At 35.8% G+C, this 20,098-nt stretch overlaps 1 protein-coding gene across 1 annotated transcript; it reads right to left on the bottom strand.

Moving 5' to 3' along the window:
* Positions 1–1,738: 1,738 nt before the first annotated feature.
* LOC110461749 (histidine-rich glycoprotein-like) lies at positions 1,739–8,037 on the bottom strand. The gene is made up of 6 exons (XM_021515384.1): positions 7,893–8,037; positions 4,749–5,615; positions 4,492–4,580; positions 3,679–3,848; positions 2,446–2,551; positions 1,739–2,268 (listed from the first exon to the last, which is right to left on the bottom strand). The coding sequence occupies exons 1-6, from the start codon at positions 7,978–7,980 to the stop codon at positions 1,903–1,905; spliced, it is 1,686 nt and encodes a 561-aa protein (XP_021371059.1). The 5' UTR covers positions 7,981–8,037; the 3' UTR covers positions 1,739–1,902.
* Between the last annotated feature and the right edge of the window lie 12,061 nt (positions 8,038–20,098).

The following is a 20,098-nucleotide window of genomic DNA, read 5'->3' on the forward strand; positions in this document are numbered from 1 at the left end:
TGTTGTTGTTGTAAGTTTCGATGCTGTTTCTGTTATGGTAAATGTCTCTGTAAATAGATTTCAATAATGCTGCTATATTTGTTTCATAGTATATATTTTTTTTATTAAAACACGCCGTCAATAGGTTTTGACGAGTACAATACTTAAAATTCCTAGACAGGTACTAACTGCTTCAATTCTTCTTGGGAGTTTGTCAAACCCTTCTTGTGAATTTGGATTTAAAAAAGGGAATTTTATAGGCCCTTAAATATATTAGAATATCTTAACTAACCTTTTGGTTAATAAAAACAAACTAATTTGTTACTTCTAATAATACACCCTAGTCTCTAACAAGTTTCCAGGGTATAGTTAATAAAATAACCTGGTTATCTCCCTTCATTAGAGTAATTACCCCTGTTTGATGGCATGAGCAAATTCATTTTAATTGGTAAATATATTCATTCAATAAATAGGTAAAATATTTTTGTGTTTATACAATAAAAGCTTGCCTTACAGGAATTCGGCTTCTGCACACAGCACGTAAGTATTTCTACTGTCAACTTTGTGATACATGTATGAACTTTCAGACAATATCAAGGAAAACAACCTTGTTGTGGTATTTCTTTTTGTGGTGGGATTTTTGGCTTTTCTTTGGAGAAAAAATAACAAGCAATTACCGAAGTGTCAACAAAATCACAGTACGAACTCAAAACCGAAAAACCCGGGCCAAAATATGTATAAAGGAAAAAATGTTTTTTTACATAAATTTTAACAACTAATGATAATGTGTATAAAAATGTGTTGTTTCGGATGAACTCGCCGTGTTAACGTTTGTTAGATATAAATTGTCATTTAGTTTTTTTAGATCTAGGCCATTTTATCGCTTCCCCTGTCAATGTATTGTCTTAAATTTGAACAAGGTAAATCTTATAAACACTATAGCAGCTGAAACAATGTCTGGCTTTGCACAATAACTTGAACATGAATAGAAGCTAACCAACCATTTAGTGGACAATATTGACCATGTCAGGTATTCCATTTGGTCAGTCTGATTATTTAAGGCGCCATGTCCCGCTGCACTAGTTTTTCGTATATACAGTAACCTCCCCTTAACTTCCGTTTGGATTATAATGTAGCACAGTTGGGCCCGGACACTTCCGTTAACTAGTAAGAGCTTTGTCGGTAAGAATGATAGTAAAAGGGTGTGACGTCAAGGGTGCGAATACCAGTCTATTCATGAGAAACACTTACAGGACACTTCCGATGACCAGGTAGCTCAAGTGGATAGAGCGATAGCAAAACAATCTTAAGTCCGGAGTTCCGGTGGCGGTCCATCCCACTGAATTTTTATACCCAAAACACTGATGTTGGTTATATTTTGTCTATTTCATATTCAGTCTGTTTTTTTCATAAAAGTCCCGCAAGGTATGGTTTTCTTTTCGGAAATAATTTATCAAAACTATAGTCGTGCAGAAAAGAAGTTTCCAAAGCTTTGTAACAGTGTTTGGCAGTGGTACGAGGCCCTGAAAATATTAATAAGTAAATGTGTATCATTCTACATATTAGGAGGCACAAAAATAATCCTGATTTTCGTATTTTTGAAGTAGTATAATCCTGTATCAGCTCACAGTATCCGGATGGCACCTGTACAACTTACCATCAGTCGAATTGAATTTGTCGTATTATAGCAAAACAGATACAAAATGTTCGCAAACTCATAAGATGGATAATTCATAAAATTAAAAAATTAAAGTCAGTGTTGTTGCTTCACACAGATTATTTTAATTCTGTTTGATACAATCAAATAAAACTTCAAATTCAAACACGCGAAATTATTTCAACACTTTTAACTATGCATACATCTGTTTAAGTAAAGTATTCAGAGAAAAGTCTCGTTTCTTTAAAGTCATTATGGCATCAAGTTTATCCCTGATGATCGTCGCCATGGTGGTGGTGATCTTCATTATGGTGGCCTTGGTCCTCATGATGGTGATCGTGATCGTCATTATCGTGGCCGTGATTTTCATGATGGTCGCCATGTTTGTCATGGTGGTCCTTTTGATCGTCATGATGGTGGTCATGGTGGTGATGGTGGTCGTTATTGTGATGGTGATCGTCATCGTCATGATGGACGCCGTGATTGTCCTGATCTCCATGATGGTCTTCATTGTGATCGGTGTCGTGGTCATCATCATGATTAGACTGGTGGTCGTCTTGGCTACGCCCTATGACACAGCACGCTACTGGACCTCCATGACTGCCCGTTCTGTCATCGGCATCGGCGTTAATCTAGGTGAAAATATACAGAAATACAAATATTGTAAAGAAAATAATTCTTTAAAGCCACTATGTTATCGATTTATTTGTTTACATCTCATGGTTAATTACAGTATATAGTTTGACTTTAAAAAATATCATTATTTGATACGTGTTATTGGAATAGTTGCAACACTCGGCAATACTTACGGCAATAGAACGGCCGATGAGTTCATGTAGATCGGCATGGATCTTTTGGGTGTGAGTATAACGGGTATGCTCATCGCCAGCAATATTTCCGAGATCTCCAACGTGGCTGTCAAAGACACGAGAAACTATAGATTGAGTCACTTCATTCGGAAGGTAAGCTCTTATCCTATACGAAATCCTAATTTCCATAGAATTTTGCTGTGATTTTTGAAAGCATTGCATTTTCAGCTAACCCTTCATAAGGTTAACCTTTTATTATGTTAAAACGCTCTGTACCTAACAAAACAAAGAGTTTGTTTGATCAAAGTTAAACCTTGTACATTTCAAGTAGATCATAAATAATTGAATAACACAAAACACATCAGAATTTTCAGATCTAACGATGGAAAGTAAGTTGTTCAATTTATGTACGCCGGCTATTTTCTGTTTGTTAATCTTCTCATAAGGGTCTCTATTTTTCTTTCACGATGCAGCGTTAAAATGGTGATATCGATCATGTATAGGTACACTATTTAACATCTGAATGTTCATTTTTTTCTGATTATATTGAACCAGCATTACCACTACATTGTATTAATTTCGTGATATAGACTATACTCTATAATGCGTTACTTGGTGCATTGTGGTGTCTTGAGAGAAACTGAAAATAGGCTATAATTAGAAAATTTCTAGTAGGAGAACCTTTACAGTGGTATGTTAAAGTTAAAGACGTGTGGTAAATAATCAGGCATCTAACTTTTAGGTTGTGTATTTCAGTCACATTGAATACGGTACTTATGTTTATTTTCATATCTTTTCTTAACTGCAATGTATTCAATATGGATTTTTTTTCTCGTTTTGCATACACAACAAATATGATGCATGGTGTTAATTAATTAATGCTGACACGTGCTAATGATATTGTTATTTTTTATCATTTTAAAAATAAAACCAGGGAAAACCAGGCATAAAAAGACATTTGAAATCCCGTAGATAATTAACATTTCTTGTACAATCCGAAGACACAAAAGAAAACTGAAAAACAAACTTAAGCTTCGCATTATTTCCATTCGGTGTTATTAACCTTACCTGAAATTATTAGGAGTAAATAATCCAGGGTTTCATTCATTTTGTGAATTTTCACTTCGTTTGAATATTAACGTAAATAAATGTTTATATATCTTTGATTTTAAGCATTCGAATTTACTTAAAAGTGATTGAAAAAAATAAGAATAAAATTTGAGCGTATGTTACCTATCTTTGCTGCCAGCCGATCCGTGATGATGGTGTGTGGGGTTGTAATGGGCCCCTAGGGAGTTACAACCTCTCGTCATATCACCGGTCTCATGGATGTGGAGACCATGCGTAGCATGGGGCTTCATGTTCTTAAGGTGGTATTTAAGAGTCACTTCATCGTGGTGAGGCTGCAGTAATAAAATTCATGTTGTTTAGCTAAGTATAATTGTTGTTGTTGTTGTAGTACGTATTTTTGTTGTTATTGTGTTAAGTATATATGTTGTTGTTTTGGTCAGTATCGATGCATTTAATGTTGCGGTAACTATCGATTTTGTTGTTGTTGTAGTAAGTATATTTGTTGTTGGGGTAAGTATTTTTGTTGTTGTTGTGGTAAGTATTTTTGTTGTTGTTGTGGTAATTATCGATGTTGTAGTTGAGGTAAGTATTTGTGGTGTTGTGGTAAGTATATTATGCTGTTGTTATGGTAAGTATCTTTATTGTTGTTGTTGTTGTTGTTGTTGTTGTAAGTTTCGATGCTGTTTCTGTTATGGTAAATGTTTCTGTAAATAGATTTCAATAATGCTGCTATATTTATTTCATAGCGTTTTTCTTATTAAAACACGCCGTCAATAGGTTTTGATGAGTAAAATACTTAAAATTCCTAGACAGGTACTAACTGCTTCAATTCTTCTTGGGAGTTTGTCAAACGCTTCTTGTGAATTTGGATTTTAAAAAGGGAATTTAATAGGCCCTTAAATATATAAGAATATCTAAACTAACCTTTTGGTTAATAAAAACAAACTAATTTGTTACTTCTAATAATACACTCACCTCCTGTGTTAATTCAATATGGCCTCTTATTTTGTAGGATAGATCTGGAGTCTGTGTGTTTGACATCACCTCGCAATGGGCGTGGAGAGCTAGACAAATAAAATACTAATAGTAAGTCGATCGGATTTATTTAATTGATTAGCGAAACACCCATATGATGTCATCAATGAAAATCACTCCGTTTCGGATCGAAACACTTGTGTATATAAAGGATTGTTTTAATAACGATATAGATAATATAAAAGGGAGATATTTACCGTGCTCTACGTGTACGTCTGCCTTTTTATTATGACCACATCCGCTAGAAAGTTTCATGTTGAGGTAGACGTGCTGAGCATGAGGGTAATGGCTGTCATGGCCATCTTCATTATGGTGATCATTATGGTCCCCGGAGTGATCCCCGCTGTGATCCCCGCTATGGTCTCCGCTGTGATCCCCGTTATGGTCTCCACTTTGATCCCCGCTATGGTCTCCACTGTGATCCCCAGTTTGATCCCCGGTGTGATCCCCGGTTTGGTCTCCGCTGTGATCCTCGGTGGTACCATGTGTGTCTGATGAATGATCCCCAGTACTCCCGTGATGATCTGATGTGTGATCCCCGGTGTGATCCCCGGTGTGATCCCCAGTGTTGCTGTGGTCACCGCTGTGATCCCCAGTGTTGCTGTGGTCACCGCTGTGATCCCCAGTGTTGCTGTGGTCACCGCTGTGATCCCCAGTGTTGCTGTGGTCACCGCTGTGATCCCCAGTGTTGCTGTGGTCACCGCTGTGATCCCCAGTGTTGCTGTGGTCACCGCTGTGATCCCCAGTGTTGCTGTGGTCACCGCTGTGATCCCCAGTGTTGCTGTGGTCACCGCTGTGATCCCCAGTGTTGCTGTGGTCACCGCTGTGATCCCCAGTGTTGCTGTGGTCACCGCTGTGATCCCCAGTGTTGCTGTGGTCACCGCTGTGATCCCCGGTGTCGCTGTGGTCGTCATCTCCGTTATGATGGTCTCCACTCTTTTCGTGGTAGTCGTTTCCTATATGAATATGAACCCCATGGCTCTGCTCCTCAAGCTTGTGAACTTGTTCAGATAACTTCTCTACTTTTGTTTTTAGTTCTGCAATCTCGTCAACTATAGCTATACCTAGAATCACAAAAAAATGTTTTTGTTTAAATGATATGAAAGAATGTACTATGTTTTATTAAACAGAAAGGTGATTTTTCTGGTACAATGTCAAATTTTTAACTGTTTTCCGTGTCAAAAATAAACAGAAAGCGACATAAATAATGCAATGAATAGATGTTTTTTTGTAAACAATAGCAGGTTGTTAGAACAAGGAATCACGGACACAAAGTAAACGGTTTTTAAACCGACAAATATTGAAGAAACAAACATTTTACTTATAGATATTATAACTATATTATGTTATGATTCTGCTTTACCTTAAATACAATTTATATTAAAAAAAAATCTAAAGTCTCCATTCCGATTTCTGTCTTTTGTAATAATAATAAATAATAATAATATTAATTCGAGGTTCTTATATACCGCTTTATCACAACCTAGTTTGTAAGTCGTCTCAAAGCGGTTATCAAATTATTATCCATGGTTATGGGGCCTTTGCAACCAGCCAATATCTTTCTCAACTCCCTGGGGAGCATACAGTCGGTGCTGCCATTTCGGCAATCACAGCTAGCTTTCAACAGTTCTAGCACTGCCCAACCACGTACTCATTTACAACTGAGTAGACTGGAACAAGCGGAGTAAAGTATCTTGCTCAAAGATACAACACAGTGCCGTGCCGTTACTCGAACCCGCAACCCCTCGGTCACGAGCCCGGAGTCCTACCACTAGACTACCGTGCCCTTTTGTTCCCTGGTTTACGCATACGTGTTTTACATATGTTTGCCCTTTTAACTTATCCATTAATGTCCGGTATAAAAAATAAAGCAAATACTATTTTTTCTCTTTTCTTCTATCTTATAATTCTCTGCTTTTTTCGTCCAGGAATATCCGATGTAAGAAATTCCCTTTTTCACGTAGCAAATCTAAGGAATATCGTACCAGTGATTATTGATTATGATGTAAACAGAGGAAACAATTCTTCATTAGAACCTTCAAACTTCTGTTAAAATAAATTCACGAAGTTTAATACAAATCCTATTTGATTATCTGTACTTTCATAAATGACTTTTTCATGAAAGATACGTATTAAAAAGCAACTGTCTTAAGAAAATAAAACACTTATTATGCATAAACCTTAATTATTTTTTGTGAGTTTTAAATCGGGTACACCGCATGATCAGTGAACTGAAGAGAAAATATATTTTCTCGTCATTCGGATGACAGTCAATTCGAGGAAACGCATGATGTCAAAAGGCAAATATGACGTCACTAAACTTCGCATTGTAAAATCATGAAAAGTATACCTAATTAGATAGAGCAGACGATACATATGGAAATAATAGGATAAACATAGATATTTTGTTTTTAAACTTAAATTATATTTCATTTCACATTTTTTTATTATTGAATATTGCATCTTATACAAATTTCAAAAGGAATTGGGCAACAGGCGTAATGCCTATACAAGCCCTCTCCTATGGTATGGACAATGTATATTATAATATGTTTATTGTGAAATAGTTAAACAGTTTTTTTCTACATCTAGGACAGAAGTTATCGACCAGAGATCCCACGCAGTGACTCGTTAATTTAAGTTATTTTAGTCACATGTGCGTTATGGGAGTTCTCTCCCCTACACCACAGAAGTGGATTGTGATACAGATCAATAAATCATCTCTGTTACCTTGATTATTATTGAAACAATGGCATGGTTCAGGCAGACGACCATAGACTTAGCAGGATTTTAACTTGAAGAAGGATTTCATTCACATGTAATTGGAGTTTCAACTAGAGAATAAATCTACTTGAGAGTGCAGATGGATTACATGATGAAGAACGTAGGATGTAAGATATAAGAGGAGATTTATAGTTGGCAAGTTGATTCTGTGTCACCACCTAGCACTAGCTAAAGTGATGTATCTATTATCATATTTTGGGAAACAGAATACTAGATTCAAAGAATACAATAGATTGGTTGTGAGGCTTTTAAACCCTCTCTGCATATTTAAACATAACTTATAAATAAACCCCCTAGATTTAAAGAGGAAAGCAGAAAAGATGGGAGGTTTCCAAAGCACACGAAACCATCTACACAAAATAAAACACAATTGTAAAAAATCCCTTACCAAACAAAACTAAAAACTAAAGATTTCAAAAGGACGATAGGTTAGGAGGTTTCAAAAGCTCCATGAAAACCTCTGCGCCTATGTTAACACAACTGATGAAAAAGAAACACGAATAAATAAATAAATAAACGCACTAAATCCATTACATCTCAATATGAACCAAACTTACTTCTTCGTAGTCTTTTTGGCTGCCGTCTGCCTTCATTTGGGTTGACCAACAGCAACGCCATCAGAGCTAAGGTCCACAAGAGCTTCATGTCTGCAGCCTATGGGTTCTATTCACTGTTGCTGAAACAACAGCTGAATAGCAATGATGACAGCCCGACAGACTTTTATAGCGATGATTATCTCACTAGTCACCTTGACAGAACAGAGGCTATGTGTCCGTCGTCTGTCTCATTTTTGATGCAATTGACACAGTAAGATTTGACCTTAATGTACCCGTATATAGAGCATCAAGAAGAAAAATCATTCAAGGAAGGCCTGTATATAAGGTCACATTTTACATGGTTAATTATAAGCCAATTACATAAGACTAAACTATTAAAGAAATGTATTTATTTCTCAAGAAAACACTTATCTTGTGTTTTCTTAATCAACGTATTATTACTCTCATATATAATCGTTTAAAGTTTCCAATATCGTGATTTAGCATGTTTGCTATCCACAAAAAACCTTTTGTTTTGGTTTGAATTTCCATATAACATTTCTTAATTGATGCATATTTATTATATGTGACATTATTTATTTTATTTGTCATTAAATTTTGATTTTTCGTATTTCATGTTCACTTCTCTCTTGATTTTACGTAGCAGTCAAAATCTTTCCTAAAACCATGTCTTTTTTCCTACCTTTCGTTTGTTAAAACAAACATTTTAAAAATCATTTACAGATGTAATTTCTTATTTAAGCCAATTTTTTTTTGAGAAATCTTTTAATTTTATAAGGGCAATCACCTGTGTATATGTGTTACTCTTATCTTTTAAGACCGAATGTATTGTTCTGCAGGATGTATTATGTTCAAAATTGAATCCATCATTTTCAAACGTAAACGATCAACATCCTAATATTTAATATCAGTTGGTACAGTATAACAGGAATCATGGCCTATATAAAACCAAGCATGGATGAATTGATGAGGTCAAAATTGTGAACACTAAAAATAATATCAAACGATATTCGGCTTAAAGTCTCTCAAATGATTTTTTTCCAAATCATTGACAAAATGTTAATTTTGATTGATTTACCCCAGAAAAATAAATTGAGCTTGAACACATACTTTGAGTTTGAGCGCGAGAACGGTTTCGTGCAACCGATCCCTGGCAGTGCTCTTGGTAACCTATTATATCAAGTGACGGTCGATATTGACATCACCATCGATATCCGCAATATTTTAACATTAAATCCATTATAAGTGAACATTTGTATACTGCCTTCAGATTGACGGTTTCAAATTAAGCATTAAGGTAAAAGGGGTGATAATTTTATTTTATTTATTGAAATGTGTGAAAAAGAAGTTGACCATATTTAAAATTCTTCTAATCTTAATATTGTAAGTATCGTGAAGACGTACGTGAGTAACCTTGTGGTCAAAATGAGATAATGATCACCATGACCTAGTAAAGGGATGTTAACCGCCTTACGTAATCAAACACGGTCATGTAGAGCGTGGTAACATTTTAATCATTATGCAAAGGTAGATATTTGGCTCACTAGGTCACAGTCCTGTATTCGTAATCAAATCTGAGGAGTTTTAACTTAAGGACCCCTGTCTCATTGACTTTGTTTTTTTCCATATGTATAGTAACCTCCCCTTAACCCCCATTTGCATACACCTGTAAAAATAATTGGGCAGTACACTTCCGATGATCAGTAAGCTCAATCGTATAGAGCGATAGTAGAACAATCTGCGGTCCGGTGTTCGAATCCTGATCTAGTCCCACTGAATTGCTACACTCAAAACACTACTGTTGAATATTCTTTGCTTATTTCATCTTTATTATTTCACTTAAGAATTCCGTAAGGTGTGTTTTAAAATTATGCTGAAAAAAAACCCAGTTTCCAACATTTATTGCAGTTTTTAGCAGTGGTACGGGGATCCTTAATTCGATAATTTTGTGAATTTCAATCTGATTAAAATCATATCCTACGTTCTCTACGTATCACGTTAGGTGATACGTAGAGAACTTAGAATATGTTTTTAGTCAGATTGTGTGAATTTATGCACGAAAATAAAGCTCTTTACATAAATTAGATTATCATAAATAGCATAGGGTTAATTAGGACCATTTTACACTAGAAAAATAAAATATATGTCAATATGACATCAGTTTGCATACAAATAAAGGACCAAGTACTATTTGTTTCCTTTAAATTTATCATTCAATAAACGTTATAGACGTCTAATTAAATGTAAATAATTACCATTATTAAACAGACAACTTAAATTTCCTTTTTATCTAATTCGTCCTTTGTTTCTTAATACAATTATGTTATTAGAATATGGCGCCTTTTATTACGCTGTTATGTCCATAACTGGTTAGATGAAGTTACATGTTCTTTCTTTAAGGAAGCTTTCAAATAAAATGTTAAGAAAATAACAACTAAACATCCACTTTATCTTTCCCTTGATTCCCCACAACTCTAACAGAATATCTGTAGTTAGTGAACATAAATCATCATATTTAATACTAACTCGACAGTCCTACTACGAATAAAATAAAAAGAATAATGTTACCAGATCTGTCATTGTTTGCAAAATATTCTTTTTGTGATCAGTCCTGATAAGTTCATCAATAAATTTAGCTTCATATGAAAAAAAAATCGGTCAGGAGATGTACAGTTTGTTCCCCTGAGAATGCCTAAAGTCTGCTAGAAAATAGAAAAGGAAAGACCTGGCAAAACATCAAACTTCTGAAAGCGGTCTTTCAGACTGGGCACATCTCTAACCCGTTGCCATTCACTCATGCGTGGGTGATTTTATATAGTATTATAAAACAATGAAGAAGATTTTAAGAGAATATAACAAGAGAAAGCGGAATGCGGTGATATTTGTGGAAAGTTACAATCGCTCTAAACAAACCGAAAACAAAATAATGATAAAAATCGACTCTCTTTTAAGCTTTAATAAGGGGAAAGTGTCGAAACATACTGTGATACTGAATTTCGATTATATTGTTTATGGTAACATGTTCTTTTATGATGCTTTAACACAGAACAAACTTTCTGAGTAAAATGGCAAAGTGCCTGTTCGTATTCAATCACAATTAAGGGAAAATTAAAACTTAGCAAATGATAATATGTTGATGCATTTAGAACAACCAAAACTAGCGAAGAACTGCGAGAATACCTTTAAGGGCCTGGGCTTTAAAGGAGCATCATATGAAGAGACTTTTTTTAATGAATGTATGTGTTGTATGCACTTCCACATGCATGTTACCTGGCCTGTTTGGCTACAGAGGTCAAAGGTCAAACAGAGATTTGTATAGATAGACACAGAGCTATGTTGGCCACTGGTCAAGGGCGATCATCAACTACTGCCTGTGTTAATCAGATCTGAGAGAAAGATGTCTGTGCAGCTTTGATCCCGCGAACAAGAAGGGACACTATGTGTATTTTCATCATCTACTTTACGTCTTTAACCCTGTACCATGTACATTTAGAAAGGTTCAGTTTGAAGCCAATCTCTACTGCTCTAACACAAGTCCAATTTCTTTATCAGTCTGAGCTCATTAATATGCCATAATTGCAAACTATGTACGGCGCAGAAACGCCAGCTTACACAATCATTTGGGTTTAATCACAAGTACACGCGAATCAAGTACATGATGGATGATCATAGTATCAGGAAAATCAAGTACACGTATGTCTGCACCTCAGCTTACATAACAACACATAATTGGTTCGGCCTAATTTGTTTAATCACAGGGATACGAGAATCAAGTACATATCCCAGCTTACACAGTAATATATATATAATTAATTAAATCACAGTGACACGAGAATCAAGTACACGATGCTTGTTTGCACGTCAGCTAACAATTACAAATAAATTTGTTAAATCACAGGGACAGAAGAATCAAATACACGATGCGTGTTTGTAACTCTCATCCACATCTGCAATCTTCAAGCCATCTCATCCCATGGATCATGAAGTCAACCATTTAAAGTGACGTAAGGTATACATCAAACGAATGATCATCACTTTTGTTAAACCAACAGATGTGTCGTTTAATGGATAACCTGGAGTAGAAATACTTGTTAAGAACCTAATATAGCAAATCATAAAGTGTAACGTGGGCTGCGAAGCATGAATATTGATAAGAAGAGTTTTCTCTGTTTCACTCTGTAAAACGGCAAAATATCAGCAAACATGAATAATTTATAATAAACGTTCTACATGTTGTATTTTCATGCAAAATAGCACGTTTTTATATAATATTCTATATTACAGCGTGTGTGATTGGATTATACTGATCACATGACGAGATGATAAAATTCGCGCTCGAGTTTCCCAAGTCATGTTTCCCTTATTCGAAGCCTCTTTAGAAAAATCGGCAAATGCGTTCATAACAGCATGAAATTGAATAAATTTCCTTTCAATCTTTATCTAATTACAGCAAGGACCTACATGTATGTGACGTTTCAAACACTAGGTTTACATTATCCAGTGTGTTCCGATGGCCAAAGTGGATAAAGCAAATACCACAACCATTTCGATGTTTTTTATTCATGTGGAAAAAAAACATACTTAGTTAATACTCGCGTGTTTTTATAAGATTAAATATGACTTTTAAGGACCAATGCGGTAAAGACATAAAGATTCTTATCGCGTACATATCGGCGGGCCTGGTACATCAGTTGTCAATGTAGCACTTACATCACCATACGCGATATCGGAACCAATTAATTACCGCAATCGATAAATGAGGATACGTAAATCAACATCACTAGTGCTCGAGGTCAGCTCAAATACGCTAGACATGTTAGAAACAGAACGCTCACACCGATACACCTAAAGTCTTTCAACTACAAGTCAGCCCATTCATGTTATGCTCGGCTAAAAGGATTTTCACTGAAACGTATGCTTTGATCACATTTGCTGGCATCCTGATCGCTGATGAAATTGAAATTGCGCTTTCGTGTTTAGTGCAAATTTTGTTGAGAAATGAAATCCTGAAGGCGTACGTGACCAGGCGCCGAGTAATCGCTAGAAGTAATGTCGAAGTTTTGTCATGACCATGGGATTGTTTTCGACACGCAAAGTTTGAGAGATGAATAAAAATGTTTTGTAAATAGATATCTGCAAATCAAAATAACCACGGTCGCTCTTCGGGCCAAAAGCTTGAACTTCATCTGTCTCACAGCAGTCGATTATATAGCAGATGATAAATAGATATGTCGCAATTAATACGAGAGCTTAACGAGTCTGTGTATGCCCCTGTACAATGAAACAAGGTCGACCACAACTCATGTTTTATAATGTCTTAATCATAATTATCTCTATCTAATCATCTCACTCAATCTAAGCACGGGATTTAATAAGTCAGTGAAGTAAGGTACTGGAAATGTTCAACAATCTCCCTAAAAATTATTTTAGTTACCCAAACTTTCATCTCCTGATAAGTCATATTCATATACCCCAACTGAACATTGAAATTCTGATATGTTAATGGATACATTGAACTTAAAATTCAGTTATTGAAATGGAACGTGGTGACGTTAACTAAAAATGTAATAAGAGTTTATGGATTATGTCCTCATTCAAATCTGTAATTAAAACATGTCAATCTCTCTTTGCGACCCTTCTGATTGCAGCCTCGGAAGTTCACTAGGTCGCAAAAGACACTGACATGTTAAATTCGAGTGAACGAATTTCATACAGACAGCAGTCTCAATGCATTTCTATTGACTTAATTAACGTCGCTTCGTACCATTTTAATGAATTTTTGTAATGTGACTTTTTAGGGAGTTGGAAACTAGGGTGAAATGGCAATTTTGTAGGGGGTTTGTTGGCCCTTTACAAGGTAAAATATAACTTAATCGCGAGCACTCTCAGCCAATCGCAAAGCGGTTGATTCTAAAATAGTACCGAAGAAGGCAATGCTAAGATGGGGCAACCTGAGTATAGCCCATTGGCTACTTGTTTCACTAATATATTATTGTGAAACAGGGCTATCCGAACGAAACCAATAGCACAAGAGCACCAGCGACCCCGACGAGGCTTTATTAATAATGGGTCCAATGAACGCTTGATACCGATCGATTAACTCGAACATAGGGAAATTATTCATGGATCATGCAAATTTCTTGTAAATAGCATTTCTTTTCCAAATCAACACAAAATAGACTAGCTTGCTTACCCACTGGTCACTCGCTGGACTTGAAGCGGGAGAAATTGACCAGTAATTGCGTTATAATGTCCACTTTTAAGAAACCCCACTATGCTGTAACGGAAGTGGTTTCCGGGAAAGCTTTCTTATAAACATGAAGTTTCGTTGTATTTATCTCTTATTCATATAGTAATAAGTTTCTCCTTGATAATCCCCTAATCATGACTCTTACCCCCCCCTCCCGTCACCCGACCCCTTCTCCCAGAAAACATTCCTGACAGCTAGATGTACCTACCATCTGAGTAATGAATAGTTTAAACCTATTTCATTGCGTCAGAGTTTTAAGCAAAAAGGATGAGATACAATTTCCATCAACCCTATGCAACATCACTTTTTGCCGCTAACATATGTACATTTTGAACAATGTATAAACGTTTTTATATTACAAAATATTTGGGATATTATCAGAAAGTAAGGAGATATAAGAATAAAGTGCAGGAAAAAGAAAAACTCTACAGTATAATTTGGCTACTCACTAGAGTCGGTAACACCCTTGACGTCATTTCGTTGGCGTTTTTTAAATGACGTCAGGTAAAAATGCTTTGCGCTGTCATCTTCCATTCTGAAGCCGTAATTCTTGGTAGTTGTTTTCCATTGGATACAGAAATATACGTTTCCGCGAAAAACATATGGATTTTCAGATATGATATCAACGTTGTGGGATAAAAGGGTGCCCAAAACTCATGATTGCAGGCGTACATGTTTATCTAACACTCATTAGTCAAATTGGGCATTCAAGTCTAGATTGAAACCCATCTTCAACATTATCTATATTACATAAAATACACACTCTACGATTCCGTTCAGTGTTTTGGTATTGCCCGTTTCTCTGGAATTGACATTGGGGTTACGCAGGCAGTTTTGCAGATCAAAATTATCGTAAAGATATCTATAAACATTTGCTTTCGAGGAAATTCTATTTTTTTCTGAATAATCTTCTGTATACTGAGTAGAATGCTGTCATCAGTATTGTATTCCCAGATTTACCCTAGGCCTACCCTGTATCTTTGATGTTCATCACCCATTTATCCTTGTTCTCTACCATTTCAATATTTGGTATGTTTGTGTTTTACGTCTAATGAAAGGCTGTTGTCATTTAAGGACATACCAGGTTTCGGTGGTGGAGGAAAGCCCAAGTTCCAGGAGAAAAACCACCTACCAACGGCCAGTACCTGGCAAATGCCCCCGTAGGTCTCGATCTCGCGACCCAGGGCTAGTGGTTGCAGAATGTCAGACGCCTTAACCACTTGGCCATCGCGGTCCTTCCCACTACATTTCAATGCATCATGCTTTGTAATCTGTTCATAGCGGCTGCTTTCTGTTTTAGTTTCATTAGCGAAGCATAAATCTTTCGTATAGCAAACAATATTTGTGTGCGAAAATTCTTCCCTGCGCATGTGGTGTGTTTGGAGGCACTGACGATGACGTCATTGAGATGAGTGTTTTGTATTTAGTCTCCAGCTGTTTAAATATGACACTCTGGTACTTAATGGGGAGCCAACTCAGCTTAAAATACACCGTGTTCATTATATAATTAATATATTTTCAATGGAGCCCGCGAAGAGATATGGTTACACATTTACTAGTCCGTGCGCACAGATCATTAACCATGTCCCTTTGTGGGCTCCGTAGATGAGAAAGACTGCACGTGCATTTAAAACAGAACCGATATTCCAATATTTCACCATTCGGGAATTTGTTAAAAATAATATTTATATATAATATCCACATCAATTTTGTTCGAATCTTACCAATACTGTTTCTAACAACTTAAGAAAGAGGCTATTTAAGGTAGCTACACACCAACTGTATATCCGTTATAGGGTCTAATACGTGGTATATATTGACGAAACACTATTCAGTAACTCATTACACAGCAAATTAACAACAAAATTAACTCTAGCATAGACATCATTGCAACAAAATTTATTTTAGCCTATATCAAATACAGATATCTTTTTTATAACAGAAAACGATTTACATATGTTACAAACTATTTTTTATATGTTTATTGTTCAATGTGTCAAAACTCTAATGGAGTCTCAGAACACTAAAATTCCTGTAATTTTCAGCAAAAAGTAAAAATTGAAAAAATCAGTGAATTTCAACAGCAAAACTGTTCCTACTTTCGATGGGGTTGATACAATAAGTGTAGACAAAAATTGTCATTAGTAAACAATAAGTTTTAAGCAGTGGTGTGCTCATAACTCTCACGAGCACAGGGACTTGAGCATTTGTTACAGCTATATTTGGACCTGAACTAAAGTGTTCCGAGTAATTTTACATGATTTAGGGGTTTAGATCCACTTTCGGTAAAAATGGCACCCCCAATGATCATATATTGGAGCTCCTATATATGATCATTGGGGGCGTCATTTTTACCAAACCACTAAAACATATAAAACTTACTCTGAACAACTTAGTTTAGGTCCAAATATAGATGTAACAAATTATCAGGTCCCTGTGGTCACGAGGTGGTGGCAATGTTCTATCATACTATTCAATAATCTGACAATAAGGGTAGCTAAACCCTTTTTGGCCAATCATCTTCATTTGGTTCTTGCTTTATTTTTTTATTTTCTTATTCTCAGTATTACACAATGGTTAGATATTATTTTTAATATTTGTCAAAAAATAAGGATCCTTGTCCCACTACACTAGTTTTTCGTATATGAAGTTATCTCCTCTTGATTTCCGTTTAGATATATGTAGGTCAGTTGGGCCAGGACACTTCCGGTGACCAGTTAGCTAATGTGGTTAGAGCAATAGTGAAACAATCTGAAGTCCGGAATTCGGGTCCCTGACGTTTAACCCTACTTGATTGTTATACTTAAAACACTAATGTTGATTATATTTTGTTTATTTCATCCTTATTATTTTTCATAAAAATCCCGTAAGGTATGGTTTTGTAATCAAAGCTATAGTCATGTCGGAAACACGTTTCTAACACTTAGTTACATTGCAATCTATTATTTACCTAGACCTAAAGAGGATGAAAACACCTCATCTGTCGATTTTAGAATTTTTTTAGACATTCTGAAGAGCTCCAAGAACCTATTTTAATGCTCAGGCATGGATTCTGTGCTCAAACCAACTTTCTTGTAACTAGCTTTAATCATGTGACAAGGTCGAAAGGTCAACTCTAGGTATTGAAAAACGTTACTTTATTTCGATATTCATCCAAATCATTGACAAAATGTGTTTTTTTTTTTGTTGTTTATCCATAACCGGAACAAGAAATTCGAGGTGAGCACAGAATCCTAGTTATAACAAAAGAACAGTTTGGTTTACGGACCAAGGTTTAGTGTTAACATTACTAATCTATTGATGCATATTGGTCGTATTTTATAATGAAGATTTCCTCTGATTTTCTTGTACGAAAAATTCGTGTGTTTTGCATTGTATGCAAGTCTAAATTTTCTCTACCTCAACACCATACTATCGACATTCTGACAGACAGTAAAAATGTCCAAAGTTCTGTATAAAGTAATTGGAGAGAGTGTTTGGTTGTCGCAACATACGGTATAAGGGAGGTAGCAATGATACGTAAAATAACTTTTCGGTCCTTCTAATTTTTAGAACGAACAGCAAATCGGTAATATTAATTTGATTAAAACCTCCGGAATGAATCAAACGGCACTTGTTTTAATCGTCTCCTTGATACCCTAGTCTCTAACAAGTTTCCAGGGTATAGTTAATAAAATAACCTGGTTATCTCCCTTCATTAGAGTAATTACCCCTGTTTGATGGCATGAGCAAATTCATTTTAATTGGTAAATATATTCATTCAATAAATAGGTAAAATATTTTTGTGTTTATACAATAAAAGCTTGCCTTACAGGAATTCGGCTTCTGCACACAGCACGTAAGTATTTCTACTGTCAACTTTGTGATACATGTATGAACTTTCAGACAATATCAAGGAAAACAACCTTGTTGTGGTATTTCTTTTTGTGGTGGGATTTTTGGCTTTTCTTTGGAGAAAAAATAACAAGCAATTACCGAAGTGTCAACAAAATCACAGTACGAACTCAAAACCGAAAAATCCGGGCCAAAATATGTATAAAGGAAAAAATGTTTTTTTACATAAATTTTAACAACTAATGATAATGTGTATAAAAATGTGTTGTTTTGGATGAACTCGCCGTGTTAACGTTTGTTAGATATAAATTGTCATTTAGTTTTTTTTAGATCTAGGCCATTTTATCGCTTCCCCTGTCAATGTATTGTCTTAAATTTGAACAAGGTAAATCTTATAAACACTATAGCAGCTGAAACAATGTCTGGCGTTGCACAATAACTTGAACATAAATAGAAGCTAACCAACCATTTAGTGGACAATATTGACCATGTCAGGTATTCCATTTGGTCAGTCTGATTATTTAAGGCGCCATGTCCCGCTGCACTAGTTTTTCGTATATACAGTAACCTCCCCTTAACTTCCGTTTGGATTATAATGTAGCACAGTTGGGCCCGGACACTTCCGTTAACTAGTAAGAGCTGTGTCGGTAAGAATGATAGCAAAAGGGTGTGACGTCAAGGGTGCGAATACCAGTCTATTCATGAGAAACACTTACAGGACACTTCCGATGACCAGGTAGCTCAAGTGGATAGAGCGATAGCAAAACAATCTTAAGTCCGGAGTTCCGGTGGCGGTCCATCCCACTGAATTTTTATACCCAAAACACTGATGTTGGTTATATTTTGTCTATTTCATATTCAGTCTGTTTTTTTCATAAAAGTCCCGCAAGGTATGGTTTTCTTTTCGGAAATAATTTATCAAAACTATAGTCGTGCAGAAAAGAAGTTTCCAAAGCTTTGTAACAGTGTTTGGCAGTGGTACGAGGCCCTGAAAATATTAATAAGTAAATGTGTATCATTCTACATATTAGGAGGCACAAAAATAATCCTGATTTTCGTATTTTTGAAGTAGTATAATCCTGTATCAGCTCACAGTATCCGGATGGCACCTGTACAACTTACCATCAGTCGAATTGAATTTGTCGTATTATAGCAAAACAGATACAAAATGTTCGCAAACTCATAAGATGGATAATTCATAAAATTAAAAAATTAAAGTCAGTGTTGTTGCTTCACACAGATTATTTTAATTCTGTTTGATACAATCAAATAAAACTTCAAATTCAAACACGCGAAATTATTTCAACACTTTTAACTATGCATACATCTGTTTAAGTAAAGTATTCAGAGAAAAGTCTCGTTTCTTTAAAGTCATTATGGCATCAAGTTTATCCCTGATGATCGTCGCCATGGTGGTGGTGATCTTCATTATGGTGGCCTTGGTCCTCATGATGGTGATCGTGATCGTCATTATCGTGGCCGTGATTTTCATGATGGTCGCCATGTTTGTCATGGTGGTCCTTTTGATCGTCATGATGGTGGTCATGGTGGTGATGGTGGTCGTTATTGTGATGGTGATCGTCATCGTCATGATGGACGCCGTGATTGTCCTGATCTCCATGATGGTCTTCATTGTGATCGGTGTCGTGGTCATCATCATGATTAGACTGGTGGTCGTCTTGGCTACGCCCTATGACACAGCACGCTACTGGACCTCCATGACTGCCCGTTCTGTCATCGGCATCGGCGTTAATCTAGGTGAAAATATACAGAAATACAAATATTGTAAAGAAAATAATTCTTTAAAGCCACTATGTTATCGATTTATTTGTTTACATCTCATGGTTAATTACAGTATATAGTTTGACTTTAAAAAATATCATTATTTGATACGTGTTATTGGAATAGTTGCAACACTCGGCAATACTTACGGCAATAGAACGGCCGATGAGTTCATGTAGATCGGCATGGATCTTTTGGGTGTGAGTATAACGGGTATGCTCATCGCCAGCAATATTTCCGAGATCTCCAACGTGGCTGTCAAAGACACGAGAAACTATAGATTGAGTCACTTCATTCGGAAGGTAAGCTCTTATCCTATACGAAATCCTAATTTCCATAG

This window comes from Mizuhopecten yessoensis, unplaced genomic scaffold (genome assembly GCF_002113885.1).
Source record: "Mizuhopecten yessoensis strain PY_sf001 unplaced genomic scaffold, ASM211388v2 scaffold10651, whole genome shotgun sequence".
NCBI lineage: Eukaryota > Metazoa > Mollusca > Bivalvia > Pectinida > Pectinidae > Mizuhopecten > Mizuhopecten yessoensis.

Bases quoted from the DNA above. Each gene is read 5' to 3' on its own strand.
- LOC110461749 (XM_021515384.1), bottom strand. From the start codon at position 7,980: ATGAAGCTCTTGTGGACCTTAGCTCTGATGGCGTTGCTGTTGGTCAAC. The intron at 4,581-4,748 runs GTAAATATCTCC...TTATTTGTCTAG, and splicing joins AGACGTACACGTAGAGCACG to CTCTCCACGCCCATTGCGAG. The intron at 3,849-4,491 runs GTGAGTGTATTA...TTATTACTGCAG, and splicing joins ATATTGAATTAACACAGGAG to CCTCACCACGATGAAGTGAC.